This window comes from Callospermophilus lateralis, chromosome 4 (genome assembly GCF_048772815.1).
Source record: "Callospermophilus lateralis isolate mCalLat2 chromosome 4, mCalLat2.hap1, whole genome shotgun sequence".
NCBI classification, from domain to species: domain Eukaryota; kingdom Metazoa; phylum Chordata; class Mammalia; order Rodentia; family Sciuridae; genus Callospermophilus; species Callospermophilus lateralis.
This window is the reverse complement of record NC_135308.1, coordinates 49532909-49551034: the sequence shown is the minus strand read 5'-3', so window position 1 is coordinate 49551034 and position 18126 is coordinate 49532909. Positions and strand designations below refer to the sequence as shown.

Genomic DNA, 18126 nt, shown 5'->3' with positions numbered 1-18126 from the left:
CACAGGACAGATGAGCCTTGGAAAGTGTGCAAAGCTTTGTGTCTGTTCCTCCCTCCACCTGGCCTCCACAGCCACACATCACCCCCTGCACACCTGAGTCTCTCTCTGGTCTCTGATACTTCTCATGAGCATCCAGTGAAGGCCTGGGGTCAAAAGCCTGTTCCAGACACATTGGTCTACATGTGGTCTTTCAGAGTTTTCAAGGTTTTTTATGGTGCTCTCTTGCTCCTGTGCTCTGCCAAAGTCAAAATAATTTGGAATTAATTCCCAATTCTTTGGAATTCAGTTTACTTGGTTACCTTGCTACCTTAGTCCTCAGATGGGTCAGGAAAAATCATAATCTGTATATTATGCAGATCTTTTTTTCTAGTTTGTAAGGTGGGAGCAATGATATTCCACATCCTATGTGCTCTCTATACAGTTAAGCCTCTGAAGCCACTTATCTCCACATGATCTTGTGCCACCTGGTCCTAAATTAGCAGACAACCCTTTTTGGGCTCCTTTTTATGGGGGGTGGGGTAAAAATATTCAAGGCAAGCACTCACACCCTGAGTCTTTCATCTACTTTTGCTCTTTTTCAGGTAAAATGTCAATTTAGAGGATTCTTCTGAGAAGCAATCTGTCTGATGGGAGGGGAAGGAGATCTCAGCCAGGCTGTGTTTCTTTTAACATTTTTTAAGAAGAAGAAAAAGTCACATTCAGCCTGAATGATTTAATTCGAAGGGTTTTTTTTTTTTTTTTTTTTTGCACCAACTGTGAGAAATTCCATTGGCAAAATATACAATTCCAGACATTTGTTCTCAGTAAATTATTCCTCTGCTTAGCTCTTCTGATTGCCCCAATTACACTAACTGATTTCTAAATGTGTGAATACAGTAGTCATGTCATAGGAACTTAACTCTTGTCCTGTCAAGGGCAGAGGAAGGGTTTAAAACCTCAGGACCTTGTTGTCCTGAGGTCCCACATCTCACTGAAGATTCAAGAACATCTCAAAAGCAGCTGCCGGCATTCTCATGAGAACACACAGCTCACAGTTTCTTTTCTCATGGTTGTTTATTTCCCCTGCCTCTGAGGAGCAGGCAGCCTCAAGCTCTGTCCTGTGACCAAGAACCTCAAGGTCCACCCAGTCCTCCCACCTCACTTCTCCTAAAACTAAGTTTTTCAACCCCCTCACTCCTTTTCTTTGAGGTAAGCAGTGGGTTTGGGCCAACAAGCTAATATAGTATCTAGGAAGCATAATCTTCTCATTCACCAACATTTACTATCATATTATTGGTCCAGCTCATGAGATTAGTTGCTTGCCATTCAGCCAGACACACAGGCAAGGGGACTCTGGTCAAGAAAGTTCTCAATGGGAAGGAAAGGTCTGGCACCCTGAGAAGAACAGCTTCATAGCCACAGAAGAGAAGCCAAAGAGACTAAGGATATCAGAATGGTGGAAGAGAAACTTCTGGATAAATTGATCTTGGGGTGACACTCCCTTTTACCCAAGTGGTCAGAAGCAGTCAGAAGATCTTTCCCATGATAAGGGCAAGGGTATCTACACAGAGGGTTCTATACCAAGGTTTCTGAATTTAATATCCTATTTTCCTGTTCAATCTGGATTCTTCATGAGAACCAGGAGTAATGAGCACTTCAAGTGAGCAGACTTTGGTGTCTAACTACCATCCTTCACCAACAGGATCCAGAGTTCCTTGGAGAAATAGCTGATCCAGGCAGAATAGGCCCAGGGACAATACAAAATAAGCCTGGGACAACCATGCCAGAAAGTAAGGAAATACTTGAAGAATGATGAGGACATATCAAAGAACAAAATTCCCAATGTATTAAAAGAGTTCTTACTGCCCTAATTTAGAGTTGAACATTAAATCATGAGAGGATCAGGTTAAAATCCATTTAATGGGATCAGAATCCATGAATCCAAACAGATATAAATAAAAGAGGAAATGATGATGAAAACAGACAGTCACTCTTTGGAACCATCAGAGTGGTAGCTGATACAGGCCAAAGTCATTCAGGAATGGCCATGGCTGATGGCTGAAAGTCTAATAGGGAAAAGATTCTGACATTATCATATCAGAATATTTCCCTCCCCCACGAAAATACAGATGAACTATCAGGGAAACATTGATGATTTTCTAATAGAAAAATCTAGCAACACCAACTTTACCTAGTAATCAAGGTTAAAATCTCCAGGGGTGGGTAGGAAACACAATTTCCACAGTATTCCTGTCAATAACACAATACCTTAGTCCTGCCACAAGAGAACATCAGCAAGACACAGCTGAGGTTCAAATCTCAGAATGGAATATAGTCAAAAGCATGAGAGGCAGGCAAAGACTGAGGAACTATTTCAAATTGAAGGAAACTGATGACACAGGTAACCTAAGAATGTTCTTGGAGAGAATCCTGTAACAGAGAAAGGGAGAGAGTGAAGAGGGTAGGTCAGGGCAGGAAGAGACTGAAGGGGAAGGAGAAGGAAAGAGAGAGAGAATAAGACAGAGGGGAAAGGGGGAGGAACAGAGAAGGAGAGGAAGAAATTATTGGCAAAAGTGTCATGAAGTCTGTGGGCTGGATGATGGTACTGTGTTGATGCAGATTTGGTGATTGGGAGGCATGCAGAGTGATTGTGTGGAAACCATCCTTCATTGTAGGTGGTGTGCACTGAAATGTCTAAGAGTGACAGAGAATTATGTCATACATGTTATATGTTATAGATGGATGGATGGATAGACAGGTGGATAGATAGACAGAAAGAGTGCCATAAACACCATAAAGTGGTCACAGTGGTGGGGGATAATTTGTAATGCTCTTGCCATAGTTGGAAACTACCAAAAAATTGAAAAAAGAAAATAGGAAACAGGGAGTAACAGTGGCAAGGAGTGAAAGAGGCTGTTGAAGAAGAGGAGGCAGAGCTGTGGGGTGACTCTGGGCTCTGGTAATGATGAGGAAGGATGGGTGGGTTGGGTGGGTTTCTGTGGTTCCAGGGACTCTGAGCTGGTGGATATCTGACTGTATCCATTCATCTCATTTCCAAAGAACCAGTGAGGCGCCATCTTGACCTGAGTTCTCACATTATTCCAGGAAGGATATAAACCATCCACCCTAAGAGAGCAACCCTCAGAATCCTGTGGACACTTTTGACAGGGGATACCTCTTCCACAGGACATGCCACATGTGCTGCAAGGCCAGCCCACCTTCATCTCTTTCTACTCCTGGTAGTTGACAGATCCCCAGAGACCAGCATGGTGGGAAAGGTCTGCTAAAAATATATGATCTTGGAGTCTAATGAATCAGAAGCCCAGCAGAGCCAAAGCAACTGTCCTAACCCTGGTGGGAAAACACCCTAAGGTGTAAGCCTCCTTTGCAAGACTGTCTTTCCTGTAGGAACAGGGAAAATAGCACAAGAGAAGGACCCAAGGGGAACACACAAACTCAGAAAGGAACAAACCAGCTTTCAGCATTTTCCCTTTGCTTTATTACAATCTAAATTTAGTTCTCTACCCAGATAGCTTTTAAGATTCATAGTTTACTAGACACTCACGAGGAGGAAAAACACTCTCATTCTTTTCATTATCTAAAAAGAAAAAGAAGAAACCCACGATTTCAGAACTCTGCCAGGAGACAAATCAACCTCAGATCACCTTCCCTCTACTCTCTGACTGTACAAAGCTTGCAGCTGCCCTGTGCTCTGAAATCCTGTGGCTCAGCAGCAAAGCCACTGCAGAGGTTGTAGGGCCCTTGGGAGTAGAGCAGGAGGAAGTGTGAGTTCAAGTTAATGAGAGAATGGGGCTCTGAAATTAAGCTCAGCAGCTAAGAATATCTCCTATGGACTAGAAAGATTCTCTATCTGAGATCTTGGCACTCCTTTAAAAAAATAAAAAGAACCAGACCTTCTGAAGAAGAGCAATGGGGTTTAGAGAAAGAATATTGGGTGAGAGTTGAGGCCTCTAAGCTATCATCCTATGAGCCACCTCCCAGGGTCTCAATCTATACATCTGCACAATGACCAACCTGCTCTGATCTCTTGGCTTCCTTCTAATTCCACACCCCAGGGATGGGTGGGTTGGGAGGAGAAGAGAAAACAATACAGCAGATTTCAGAAAACAGTTAAGATATGTGTTCTGCATGTACAAAAAAAAAAAGTATGACAAGATTTCACTGAATCATTAACAGTGATTTGTGGAGTGGCAGAGAGTTGCAGAGAACAATCAGACTTTATATATTTCTGCATAGTTTGGATTTTTAAGCAAAAAAATGTATTAATTTTGTTAACTTAAAAAATGATGGCTCAGGAGGCTGAGGCAGGAGGATTGTGAGTTCAAAGCCCATCCTCAGCAAAAGTAAGGTGTTAAGCAACTCAGTAAGACCTTGTCTCTAATTAAATAAAATACAAAATAGGGCTGGGGCTTTAGCTGAGTGGCAGAGCACTTGCCTAGCACATGTAAGGCACTGGGTTCAATCCTCAGCACCACATAGAAATAAATAAGTAAAAATTTTTAAAAAAGAGAAAAAGTTTATAACAAAGAATTTATGGTCAATAGAACCAACATTTTAAGCCAATTCACATTCAATCTATTCCTGTCAGGAATGGGATTGCATTCAGCATTTCCTCTGCCAGACAGGCTAGACTCCCTCAGGATCGGATCAAGGCTCACTTTTCTTGGTCACTCTCTCTGGTCCTCTTTGCCACATTATACCCTATTTCTAGCCTCCCCAAATTGAATTTCCTTCTTGACCATGTTTCCATGGGACTCAGTTGATAACTCTCAAGGCCCCAATCACATAATATTGCATTTATCTGCTCGTGTTCATCTGCCCCAAAGGCCTGGATTTTTTGAGATCCCTTGTTTTCCGTTGTAATCAGGCCCTAGCATAGAGTCTGGAGCATAGAGTGTTTTGCACAAGAGTCTGCAGAACTGAACGCACATTCGTGCAACCTGCCACATACATAGAGCTCTTTTTTCTTAGTCTCTCATGAGTAAGAGGATCACATCTGGTCTTCATACTGTAAATTCACAGCTATCAAGCCATAAAGTGGAGTTTGGAGGGAGTACTTTCCTTGCAATATGTTCCAGATTGTTCCTGACAATACTAGTCACTCTTTTCTTAGTTCCTAGGATCCCAGAGATGTCCCTGTTGTTGCTACAAATGGACATCTTTATGTAACTGAACTGGTCAGTTAACTCTTTCTGCACTGCAAAGGAAGAATAAAAATGAACCCAGTCCAGGGGCAGATGGCCCAGAGGAATGACAATCTCTGCTGCTCAGTTTCTAATCCATCTGTGCAGTGCAGTACAGAGCAGGGACTTGGGCTGGTGGGTGCAGGGATCTGCTTCAGGAAGATTCTTCACCTCTCTGAGCCTTCCTTGTCCACCACCTGCTCTGCCCACCTCATGAAGGTAAAGTGAATATTCAAAGGTCATGGCTGAGGAAGGGCTTTGGATAGCAAAACTTGGCAAAATTGCAATCTGGGATGGCGAAACATGGTGGGTCATTCTGACTTGTGATAAGGAATCACTTACTTTACAATTGCCATTTGGTCTCAGAATTAGCAAGAGGAACATCAAATAGCTCAGTTCCTGCCCAGATACAAAAGAAATGTCCTTACTTAAAATAATTCAGGGGTAGAGGTTCCCAAGTTCTATCTTTATTGCTAATTCCTTTCCTAGTGGAAATCAGAACTTCAGAAGGATCCAGAGCACCAGCTCACGGGCATCAAGCTGCTTGTCTTATTTAACTACACACCACAGAATAAATATCACTGTCCCAGGTGGGGACTGCAGGGATTTATTTTTCTCTCTACCTCATCACTATTCCAGGGCTGTACCAAGGCAGTGAGTTTTATGAAGGCTTAAAATGTGACCCCATTATCATATTAAGAAGGTTTTCTGAGTGCCTGTGGGGTGCAGGTAGAATTTAGGAACCATGTGGTTTAATACCATTTCTATGACTGTCAATAGTTCCTAAGAAAAAAAATGACAGAGAGAAGTTACAGGCTCTATATTTAAACTGATCTAGATGGAACCTCCCCAGCTTGGTTGACCACCACTCTGTCATTTCGTGTACCCCAACCTCACCAAGTTCCCACTACCCCTTGCCTTTCCCCACTCCTGCCTATGTCTAGAGCTTACTCCTTCTCACTGCAACTCCCACTTCCTGATTCTGTCCTGGAACAGAGACCAGAGGCTTCCAGTCTTCCTTTGGGCTGTTTCTCTGACTCATGAAATGTTAGCCACCACCCTCAGATCAGAAACAACAGGAGAGCGGGCCCTGGGACTCACTCACCAGCAGCTGACCAGCACTTGGCATATTACAGCAGCTCAATGAACATGTGTGTCAAGCATGAAAACTTCCTCTGGGCTTTCTCTGCATGTCACTTAAAACATTGAATTTGCAACCTTCTACCTTTAAATAAACCAGAGTTTTCTCTTTGCCTCTTGGGTCTTTGAGAGCATGGAATGTGTTTATTTATCTTTGTTAATCCTGGTCTCCAGCATTGGCACTGCTCAATAAATGTCTGTGGAATAAATGAATGAGCTCAGAAACATCATGTGCACCTTCCTATATCCATCTCACCAAATCCAAAGTCACAAAGTTTGTGAGATTTTCAGAGGTAACCTCTAGACCTCGGTTTCCAGCATTATAAAATGAGAGTCAAAAACACCATGATCTCTCCCAAGGGCTAAGATTCTACCACTTGAAAAGGTCATAATTACCACAATCACCAGACCCCAACAACTCATGGTCAAAAGACTTGGCATTTGGCTGCTGAAGAAAAGTATATTCTGTAGCAGTAATTATTGTTATGTATGCCCCATGTATCTAAAATGCCTACAACTCTTCACCTTCCAGCTCAACAAGTACCCAGCCACCACAGGGCTGCCTAAGGCACACATGGATATCTAAGCAGTGTCAGTGGAACTGGTGTGGTTTTGCATGTTTTCATTGGCTGTGTTAGCAAAGAAATCTGTTATGCTTTTGGGATTGTTCAGATGGTTGAGCTCCTGGAGACAGCAGCAAATATTGCCACATACTCGACCAGTGGGGTCAATGCCAGCATCTGAGCCGTGGTTAACCCAGCAGAGTCATTATCCCAAGAGCTCATCACTGAACAAGGCTCTTACAAAGTAGTAGGCTTAGTCTAGTACTGATGTGGACTGAGGAGAAGCTTTAAGATCATTAGTGGTCCCCAAAATCTTTGCAGCACATCCCTGCAGCTTTTCATTCAATCCACTAATGATTATATAAGCACCTACTAGCACCAAGCAGGATCCTGATACAGAGCACTGAGTAAGACAAAGCTCTTTCCCCCTTGAGGTGTCTACATTTTATTAAAGCCGAGAAAGAAAAATAAGTAGACATACAAATGCATAAACCAGGCAGTAACAAGTATATGGAGAAGAGTTAGACAAAGGTAGCCAAGAGCACTGTCAGGATGTCCCAGAAGCCCTCTCTGTCTGTCTCACACCAGAGCTGTAGATGGCAAGGCCACTCTTTCTGGTGGGAAATGTTCTGCTGAGGTCTTTAATACTTTCTTTCCTATCAGGAAGGCCAAGCCAGGCCACATTTGTTAGCATTATAAGAATAAAACAGAAAATTAAACTAGCGAGGCTTTTGGACCTCCAGGGCAAAAAGTTAGAGCTCATGGTTCCTGGGGAGCAGCTGTATTGACCCAACTAATCTAGGAAGTGAACAGAAAAATGGTTCTAGTTCTCTTTTTATCTGGCTAACTGATAAGAGCATAAAACCAATTACCTTATCCTAGGAAGTAGTTTTTAATTGCTCCAGTCTCTATAAAAAAATATTACGATTTGATAGAAATGATTTAGCAATAACCCTGTAAATTAAACACGTGAACCTAAGATTGGCACAAGCCTAATTAAGTAACCATTCATTCACATAAATATCAGAACCTCTATTAGGTGTCATATCCAATGCTGGGTGCTGTGGGGAGACGGTGTGACTTTGCCTTTGTGTGGCTTAGAGTCGGCCAGGAGCCACAGATGTGCTTGATCTCACCATGCTGCATGGTGGGACTCCACTGAGCTGTAAAAGAGGGTCTGATAGATATAAAGGTGAAGGTTACTTCATGCTGGGGGCGGTCAAGGATGTCTTCACAGTGGCTTTTGGGCTGAGATTGAAGTCAACCAGCCCATTGCTGTGTGGTGACAAGAATGACACAGTCCTGCTGTATAAGGGACCTGCATTTTATATGCTTGAGACCACCACAGCAGGGGCAGCAACACCTCAAGCCCAGGAGGCAAATCTTCAGGTTTCTCACTGTCACGGTCTCCTCCTCATTCCAAGCCACTGTGGGGTTCTACCTGGTACACCGCACCTGCCTCCCAATCAGCCTTCCTGCTCTGTACCTGGGTCCAAGGTCTACTCTGCAGATCACACAGCAGCCAGGTGATTGTTTAAAAACCTAAGTCAGATAGAGCACCTCTTAGGGCACAGAGATGACCTTCCAGTGCCTCCACATCATTACCCTTGGAACAAAGTCCATGTCCTCACTACTGCCTGTAAGCCCTTCCTGATCTGGCCCTGTCTCGTTTCCCCCATCTCCTTGCCTAACCACTTTTCCCTTGGGTCTTTCACTCCACTCCATGGCTCTTGTTGCTGCTCTCCAAACAAACCAAGCTTATTCAGCCCCAGGGCCTTTGCATATGTTTCCCCCTCTTTCAGGAATGCTGTTCCCCAGAAACCACACAGTCCTCTTCCTTACTTCTTTTTTTTTTTTTTTTTTGAAGAGAGAGTGAGAGAGGAAGAGAGAGAGAGGGAGAATTTTAATATTTATTTTTAGTTCTCGGCAGACACAACATCTTTGTTTGTATGTGGTGCTGAAGATCGAACCCGGGCCACACGCGTGCCAGGCGAGCGCACTACCACTTGAGCCACATCCCCAGCCCCTTCCTTACTTTTTTCTCTTCCATGGTAATTTCTCATCAGCTGACATTACCTATTTGTCCATTTTCTTGATGAGTGTCTGTCTTCTACACCCACAGACAAATGTCAAGAGCACAGACTGTCTATTCTGTCTAGCTTGTTCAATGTCTAGAATAGAATCTGGCATACAGTAGGTACTTAATAAATATATGTGAAATTACCCCACAAAGACACTAGTGGGATTATATTTTACATGCCTCTCATCTCTGTTTGCACCAGCCAATGCCAGCATTTGACTTCCTTGAATGCTGAGTGACTTCCAAATACTATCTTTGGGCTGGACCTCTTATCTGAGTTCCCGGCTCAAATGTCCAATTACTTACTATATGTCTCCATTGAGATTCCACAGATCTACTCACCAGGATCTCCACGCTGTTCATTTCCTGACCCTTCACTCTGTTTCCATGTTTCTGTCTGCATCCAGCATTCCTTTTCTCAGTAGCTGGTGACACCATCCACCCACTGCACAAACCAGACCCTGAGGATCATTCTGGGATTTCCTTCCCTGTTCTCCCCGAGCCAGTTCATTGCCCAGACCTGCTGGCTTTGCTCCATCTCTACAGCCACAGTTCATATCCAAGCTACCAACATTTTCCTCCTGGGCTACTGCAATAGTCTCATGACTGGCCTCCCTACGGTCACCTTGCACTCTCCATCTGTCTTCTATACTGTAGCCTGTGCGAATCTTTAAAGCACACTTCTGAGCCTGGCACTCCCCTGCTGGAATCCACCATTCACTTTCCACTGCTCCCAGGATAAAGACCAGAATCCTTAACATGGCTTCTGAAAGCTGGGGAGATAGTTAAACAGGACACACTAACAGGGTTGCAAGGATTGTTCACGGCTGAAATGCCTCCCTTCCGTTTAGCCTGCAGCCACTGCCTCAAGCTCTTAGGTACCTCTCCCATCTGCTGCTCTGGCCACTCTGACCCCTTCTTCAAATCCCTTCCCCTCCATGACCAACTCCAGGGTTTTATCTGGAGTAGTATGTAAACACACACACACACACACACACAATGCGTATATACGTGTGTGCACACATACCATTCGGGCCTAGGGCATGCTGTCCCAGTTGCTGAATGTTGCACTCTAACCCTGGCCTGTTAAGTTCCAGCTCCATCCCAGCTTTACCTCACCTGGGACCTCCTGCTCTCTGCACTTGCCCTATCTGGCGTTCCTTAAGCACTCCACTCTTTTTTCTGCCTCCAGGACTTTGCTCAGGCTCTTCTCCATGACTGGAGTGTTCTTCCCTTCCTTCACCTCATAAAGCCCTGCTCATCCTTCAGTTCCACTGCGTCTTGCTCATGGTAGCTTTCCCTGATCTCCAGGCCAGACCTCTTATCTATTCTCAGAATATTCTAGGGTTTTCTTTCATGACAATAGTTTGGGGGTCACACGTCTATTTCTATTTATTTGATGAACAGCTCTTACTGCCACTAGCCTAGAGTTCAGAGAGGCTGAGGCCTATGATTTATTTTGCTCTTATATACCTACAGCCCAGCACTCCTTGTACACCTGGAGATGAACAGGAAGACATTGGATGCAGGGGCCTGAAGCTTGAATGATGCTTAAATACATTCAAACAAACAAACAAACAAAAAAAAACCAGGCATCCACATAAATGCTCTGGTGTGTGTGTGTGTGTACATGTGTGTGTGTTCTTAGGTCTGAATTTGTTCTGTTCCATAAACAGAATAGTGATGATAATGGTAAAAATTAACAGATATAATCCCTGCAATAAGGAAGCTGCCCTGAATATTCCAATGCCTCTTATATAAGCCCAGAGCTCCTCTCCTACCCTCCTTAGAGTAATTACTTCCTCTGACGGCAAGCAGCACTCATTCTTCCCCACCGCGTACTATCTGGAAGCGAGTTGCTTACATAAGGAGGAGTGCAGGTTGTGCCCCTGCTCCGCGGCCCATCAGCTCAAAAGACTCCAGCAGAAAGCAAATTCCCAAGCCATGACCCCAGGACAAGAGCCTGTTTTTATCTTCTCAAAACAATGAATGCATGTTTTACAGAGGAGAAAGCTCTAGTACCATTAGGAGGCCAGCCCTGTGAACATTAAAAAGAAGCGAAGCGGTATGGTCCCCATGGGGGCCCTAATGTGCCCAATGAGGGCACAAATTCGGAAACAGCCCTTCCCCCCACTGCCTGTCCTCTCCCTTCTAAAGCACAAACCAAATCATCCTCTACACAACCAGGGCGAGCTCAGGCAACATGACCAGCTCCTTTCCAGGTGCAGCCCATCTGCAGCTGCCTGTCACTGCACAGTCATGGACCTAAGACACAAGCCACTAGGGCCCAAAGGTGGGGAGCAGGGGACGAAAGCCTCAGGAACAAGCCCACAGCCAGGGGCTTAGCCCTGGGGTGGGTCTTCCTTTGACTCCTCTCTCTGCCATCCATTTCCTTTCTTGCAGCAGCATCTTCTTTGAAAGAAAGAGGCTTGTCATAGCCAAGACTGCGGTCTTGAGGCTGAAGTCCTCCCCCGCCCCTATCAGTGTCTAGCAGGGAGAATTGCAACTTGTCACTGGCGCTGAGCCCATCAGAAATTGTGTCAATAAAGTGCAAATAACGCCTCGGTGCCTGCTGCTCTCTGAGCCTGAAATGAACCAAGGAGGTCCTCTGAGGAGAGAAGACAGAGGGATGAGGCAGTTACACCCAATAGGAGACCAATCAGGACAAAGCCATTCCCCGGATGTCATCAAAATCTACCAATTTCACACAGAAAATGAGCCCTGGCTCAAGTTTTATGAACGTTCAGTTGTCCCCATTTCGGCTAAATGGATTCCTTTGAGAGCTGGAATCTTAACCCTTGGAAGGCCTCCGAAGGACTGAGTCGCTTCCACCAGGAACTGCACTGCAGAGAAACATCCAGCTGCATCTCTCTGGCCACAGCATGGAAAACCTCAGAACCCACACAGCCCGGCCCAGCAACGCAGGCCACAGGAGAGCAGCCCTCACCTGGGCTGGGGGTGGGGGGTGCTGGGAACAACATGAATGGGCTTGTGCGCCCGTTTCTGGGGGTGTGGTGTTAAGAGGTGTCTAAGCCCCCTCTCCTGAGCCACTCTCCTCCAGGACTCTCAGCCTGTCCTGTTACTTTCCTTCTTCCACCTCTTTCCACCAAAGCAATGAGTTCAGAGTTCCCTTCTGCCACCCAAGAGCCAACCTTCAACTCGGGGTCTGGTGTTTGATTAGAATCACCAACATCCGTCGGTCTGGGATGTGTAGGTATAGGTGTTCTGGGTGGAGGAATGAAAGGAGAGGAGGAGGGCTGCCTTCTCCTCATCCAGTTTGCATCCTCTTCTGCTCCCCTCTGAAGTTCACTGCCATGGGTTTTGCATTTCCCTCTGTTTCCTGGTTTTCTGTCATGTACCTCACCCACTCTGTTCTCTCTGATTTTTTTGAGGGAAGGGATACCAGGGATTGAACCCAGGGGCACTATACCACTGAGCCACATACCCAGCCCTTTTTAATATTTTCTTTAGAAACAGGGTCTCACTGAGTTGCTTAAGGTCTCCTTAAGTTGCTGAGGCTATCTTTAATTTGAGATCCTCCTGTCTCGGCCTCCTGAGCCACTAGGATTATAGGCATGCGCCACCGTGCCCAGCTCCTCTCTGATCTTTTAGCTATGAAATTGTGCCATCAAGCAACTCCAAATGGGGTCTTGGCCCTGGGAGAGAGCGCAAGCAGTATATTGCATTTGCAGCAGAGCTTGGAGTGGCAGGGAAGTAAGGAGAGGAGGGCAGGGGACAGAGGAATGTAGCCCATGGAAAACTTAACCTGCCTTGGGCAGAAAATTTGTCCTCGCTGGCTTGTAGAAGTCAAGCAGCCTCTACAACACAGATGCACCAGAGGACACTGTGCAAGGTAAAGCAGCAGGTCACAAAAGGACAATGCTGTAGCATTCTGTTCCTCCAAGGTCCCTAGATTTCTCAAATTCATAGGGTCTGAGAGTAGAAGGGGCTGGGGAGTCAAGAAATGAGGAGCTGCTTAACGGGGGCACAATTTCAATTTGGCAAGGTGCGAAGGGTTCTATGAAGGAATGCTAGTGGTGGCCCAGAACACTGTGAATGCACTCAACATGACCCAACTGTACTAAGAGGGTAAACTCTTTTAAAGCAAGTTTTAAAAGAATGACTATGGTAAAAATAAGAGGAGTCGCAGTTGGCCAATGTGTTCTAAACGAGAAACTGGATTTGCATGCAAACCTGAGTCACTCAGTTGCCTGACAAGCACCAACAAACCAAAAACCAAAACAAGTCACCAATCCATGAGCCCAAATCCCTCACCTGTCCTCTTTCCAGAAGCTTCTTTCTTCTCTGTTCAGTTAGCTCCTAGATTTTTGGCCCAGCACCTGACTCCTTTGCCCTGCAGTCCATCCTGAACACACTGTTTCCTTCCCAGCCCTTTCCTGGGACCAATCTCCTGTCACAAGCTCAGGAGCCATGAAGAGCAAGGTGTTGGAGTCCTCCTTAGATGTGCCTTCCTCACACCTGACAGAGTCCTCCCTCACCTTTCTTCTCGGCCCAGCTGAAAACCCATAAAGGTGGCTGGTGAGCGAAGCGATTTAACCTTCCCACTAATACAACCTCCTTCAAAGGCCACATATTTTAAGACAACAGCAGGAATCAGCTTCTAAGGAAAGAGGCCCCAGGGGGTCCGGGGTGGGTCTCACTCCCACCTGTCAGGAAGCAGCCCTTCTCACTGGGGCTCAGCCTCAGTAGCCAGAGATGTCTCCACAAGATTAGGGGCTACAGCATGCAGAGCCCTTGCGGGTTTTTGAGATCTCAAAAGCTTTCAAGAACAACACCAGGGAAGAGTGACCCTTCAGAGGCAACATGCCTGCCTCCATCTCACTTACCTGGTTACAGGTGTTAATATCCACCCCATTCCGCAGATGATCCAAAGCTTTGTCCAAGTTACCTGATCGTGCTGCCCTCAGAAAGCTGGTAGCAGCATCAGCCTGTAGGGAAAACAACAGGCTGTGAGTGGAGCGTGCCCTGTGTCTTGCTGCAACAATCCCATCTGAGTCCACCTCACCCTCCTGTCAGGTCCTCAGGTGGATGAAGGTACCCTTGGGCTCCTGGCTGCACTGTTCTTAGAACCAGAATATAAGGCTGCCTTAGACACCATGCCTCCCACCCTTTGTGTATTTTCGTAAGCAAACGTCTTGGCTGGGCAGCAGGCTTTGAGAGGGATCCTATTCCAACAGTGGATGCTTAGTATGGCCTGGGGTTTACTCCTTTGATTTTTCAAGGGCTCCACATTCTTGCTAAGGAACCTGTAATATCACATAGGTCTCCAGCTCCAGTGATTCATGAGTACAGGCATAGAAGGAAGAGCCATATGCTCTGTGGGGCTGTTTTTGTTTTTGTTTTTGCAAGCAAACAGCACATAGTACTACTTACTCGGTGCTAAGAACCATTATCGGCATTTTACATATATATCGCCACACATGGGCACACACGGAGATATGCACCTGACTCCCATTTAAAAAATCCAAGAAGGAAATACCACTATGGTCCCCATTTTACAGATAAGGTCACTGAGGCACAGAGAGCTGAAGTGGCTTGTTCAGGGTCCCACAGGAAGTAAGGGGCACAACCAGGACTAAGGCAGGTGGTGGCTCTGAAATTCACGAGCTTCACCTCCTAGCTCTGCTAGTGGTTTCATCTGGCCTTAGACACTCAGGTGCCCCAAAACCCCTGTCCAATTTCTTGAATGACATTAAAGCCTTCTGTTCCTGGGCTGTTGCTCAGATGCTTACCCCATGCACAGGAAGACTGTACTGCTGGGAGCACTGGTTTGCATTAAAGATGAATGATAGCCAGAGAGTGAATGCTGGGGACAACAAAAGAAAGTCTGCTAATGCAGACAAATGGAATAAAAGGACTGAAGAGGCTCAGAGCAGGTCCCCTGAGTCCAGGCTGAGTACTGTAGGTACTTAGCCACCCTATGTGAAAGCTGTGGAGAAGAAACTCTTCCTCATACTCTTGTGGTGCTTTGAGAAAATAATTATGTGAGCACAATGCTTGGCACACCAGACATACACAAGCTGAGTTTAACAGGTAAGAGTGGCTGTGTGGACTAGTCACAGGTGAAAGTGTGTGATGCCACTCATCCAGAACACATGTCTGGTGGGGCCCTCTCCACTGAGGGCTAGGTCTGTCTCCTTCCTCTACGCTGCATCTTCAGAGAACATGCTGGATGATGGCCCCCAAAGATTCTTCCACACTCTGATCTCTGCAGACTACCAGTGTGCCCTCATTTGTAAACAGAGTCCTTGCCGATGTAATTAAGTTGTGGCTCCTGAGATGAGATCATTTTAGACTCCTTAGGTTGGCCCTATATCCACTGCTGTGTGTCCTCAGAAAAGACAGAAGAGGAGACACACGCACAGGGGAGAAAGCTATGTAAAGAAGGAGGCAGACGTTGGAGTGATGGTAGCCCCAAGCCAAGGCAGCAGGCAAGCACAGAGGTGAAAGGGGCCAAGATCAGATCCTTCGCCAGAGCCTTTGGGAGGGAGTGTGGCCCTGCTCACTACTTCATTTCAGACCTCAGGCCTCCGGACTGGGAGAGAATACATTTCTGTTGTTTTTAAGCCACCCAGTTTGTGGTAGTTCGACTTAGCAGCCACAGGAAACTAATATACACATGCTAATGCCAACATCCCTAAACAAGGAAGACACAAAATGTACAGCCCCACAATCCCCAAACAATATTCTACAATGAAATTCTGATCACCCCTTCCCCAAAACAGGGATACACACTTTGCCATTTAACAGTGACCCCGTGATGAAACAAACATCCTTAGTATCAGGATTCTCCCCAAAGGCTGATTTTTGGCCATTCCTGCCTCCTCCAGGTCCCATTTGAGCCCCTTTGATATAGGTTCCAATACAAGCTCTGTGACCGTCCTCCCATGGCACATGCTGCCCCATGAGCAGGAAGACCCCTTCTCTCTTTATGTCTCCCTGTGGTATTCCTGTTTTTTGCCCCCTCCTGGCCTGTCCCCTCACCACTCCCTGAGCCCTGAAGCTCATCTGTCCATTCCAATCTCTCCTTCCTCCAGGGTCTCCCTGGGTTCCTACTCCCTGTGTGATTCTGCCCTTCAATACTCAATATTTACCATCTTCAAAAAGTTGAAGTCATAGGATAGGAGCTTGATTTTAAATCAAGCATTTTAAATACAACTTTCTCTAGTTATTTAATTTATGTAAATCTTATCTCCCCAGCCAAATAGTTTGCTTCCTGAGGCAGGGACCAAATCTTGTATCTCTTTTAAGTCCTTCAAAGAATTAATGTCTGCAAGGTCAAGGCCTCATTTGACCTGAAACACATGGTTCCCATGTCCCCAGGTTCCTCAGCAAGCCATCTGTGATGAAGGAAATATTTCAGAAACAAGAATCAGTCTATTGGTTCTCCATGCATGAGCTGGAGTCCCAGAGAAATCAGACTCAAGGTATATCTCCCAGCTAAATGACTAGGCCTGCTGATTGAGAAAGCCTATCTGTGTTCAACTAGAAGGAAAAACACAACATTATTCCCCAAGAATAAAGGTGTTGGTTGGGGTTGTGGCTCAGTGGTACAGTACTTGTCTAGTACGCGTGAGGCACTGGGTTCAATCCCCAGCACCAGATAAAAATAAATAAACAAAGATGTTTAAAATGACATCATTTTTTTTTTTTTTAAAAAAAGAAGAAAGGTATTATGGAGACATTTCTCCCACCAATTGAGTATATTTTCCAGCACAATAATAGGATTCAGGATAAAAACCTGAGAATAGATGGATAAAAACAGATGCAATATCAATGAGCAACTCTATTTGACTATTCAAAGCACTGACTCTAGGAAGCAAAGCAGAATATTAATGACAGACAAGGAGATAAATAGAGGCCAAGGGAAGCCAATCTAGACTAGAATGAGAAGGCTAAATGGTGTCTGTAATTTTTATAATATAAACATAAAAGTATAATAGCAGTCAATGGGCTAAGTGAGTTATACCTTTTTTTCCTTTTCTATGTTGCTGTGGATTGAACCCAGAGCCTTGTGCATGCAAGGCAAATGTTCCACCACTGAGTTACACCCCCAGCCCCTAACAGTATATCTTTTAATCCTTATCACAACTAGTGAGGTGAATATAATTATTATCCCCATTTTAGAGCTGGTGAAATTAAGGTTTGCAGAAGCTAATCATTTGCCCAAGTTCTGCAGCTAGTTAATGTTCAAGGACTCAACCCAAGTGTGCCTGACCAAAGTCCATGGCACCATGGGCCATTCTCAGCCATAGAAGCCTGAGAGTATCCTTTCAGACAGCCCTGACAGATGTAGGAGCTAAGCGAGGACTAGAGTTTATCCATGGAAAAGTGAAGTTTCTGGACAGATCCAGAAGGTCCCACCTCTGTCACTAAGCACTGTGTTAAGGCCAACACAGTTCTCTAGAAAGGAGTCATCTAGTTCTACAAATCTGTTTCCTGATGATAAAATCGAGACCCAGAGAAGTGACGTGACTAAGGTTGCCTAGAAATGAAGTTCACTCATTAAGGCTTTGTCGGGTTTTTGTTGTTGTTGCGTGGTGGGGGAGGTGAGTTTCTATGGGCAGTGAGTAGGCAGGACATAAGCAAGATCATCAGGGTCTCTTAGAGGTGAATTTCAAATAATGATGTCACTCCCACTGGCATCGCTCAGTTTAATTCTATAATGTATTTATTGAGACCCTATTTCAAGTCCAGTATCCTGCTAAGGTAAAGAGAGAGAATAAAAAATCAGAATGTAAGTCCTCGCCTTCAAGATTTGAAAATTAAAGTGGCTGAGTTATAAAGGGGTCATTCATGCTCACAGGCATCTATGGATTCATTTCACAAGTATTCACTGAGTACCTTCAAGATGCCAGGTAATTTACAAACTACAGAGCAAATGGTCCTAGTTGGTCTATGAGACTGGTGTTTACCATCTTGTGCTTCTGAGCCCCTACTACCCATTTAGTTAAACTACTCCAATTTAATTGCCTATGCTTTAGTGTTCTGTGCACCCAGGAAGACGCTATGTCATCTAACAGGGTGGGAAGATTCAGAAGAATCCAATAAGTTCCATAAAAAATATTTATCTGAGTAAATACTAACCAGGAAAACAACAACAAAATACTAACCAGACATTCTCTAGGCTATGATAAGT

General features: G+C 45.1%; 1 protein-coding gene across 3 annotated transcripts in view; it reads right to left on the bottom strand.

Moving 5' to 3' along the window:
• Ank1 (ankyrin 1) overlaps nt 1–18126 on the bottom strand; it is a 98351-nt gene that overhangs the window by 77353 nt on the left and 2872 nt on the right. For all 3 annotated transcript variants that reach the window (XM_076853808.1, XM_076853809.1, XM_076853810.1), the window contains exon 2: nt 13814–13915. In XM_076853808.1, the coding sequence (XP_076709923.1) occupies nt 13814–13915 (102 nt within the window). The remainder of the gene's footprint in view (nt 1–13813; nt 13916–18126) is intronic.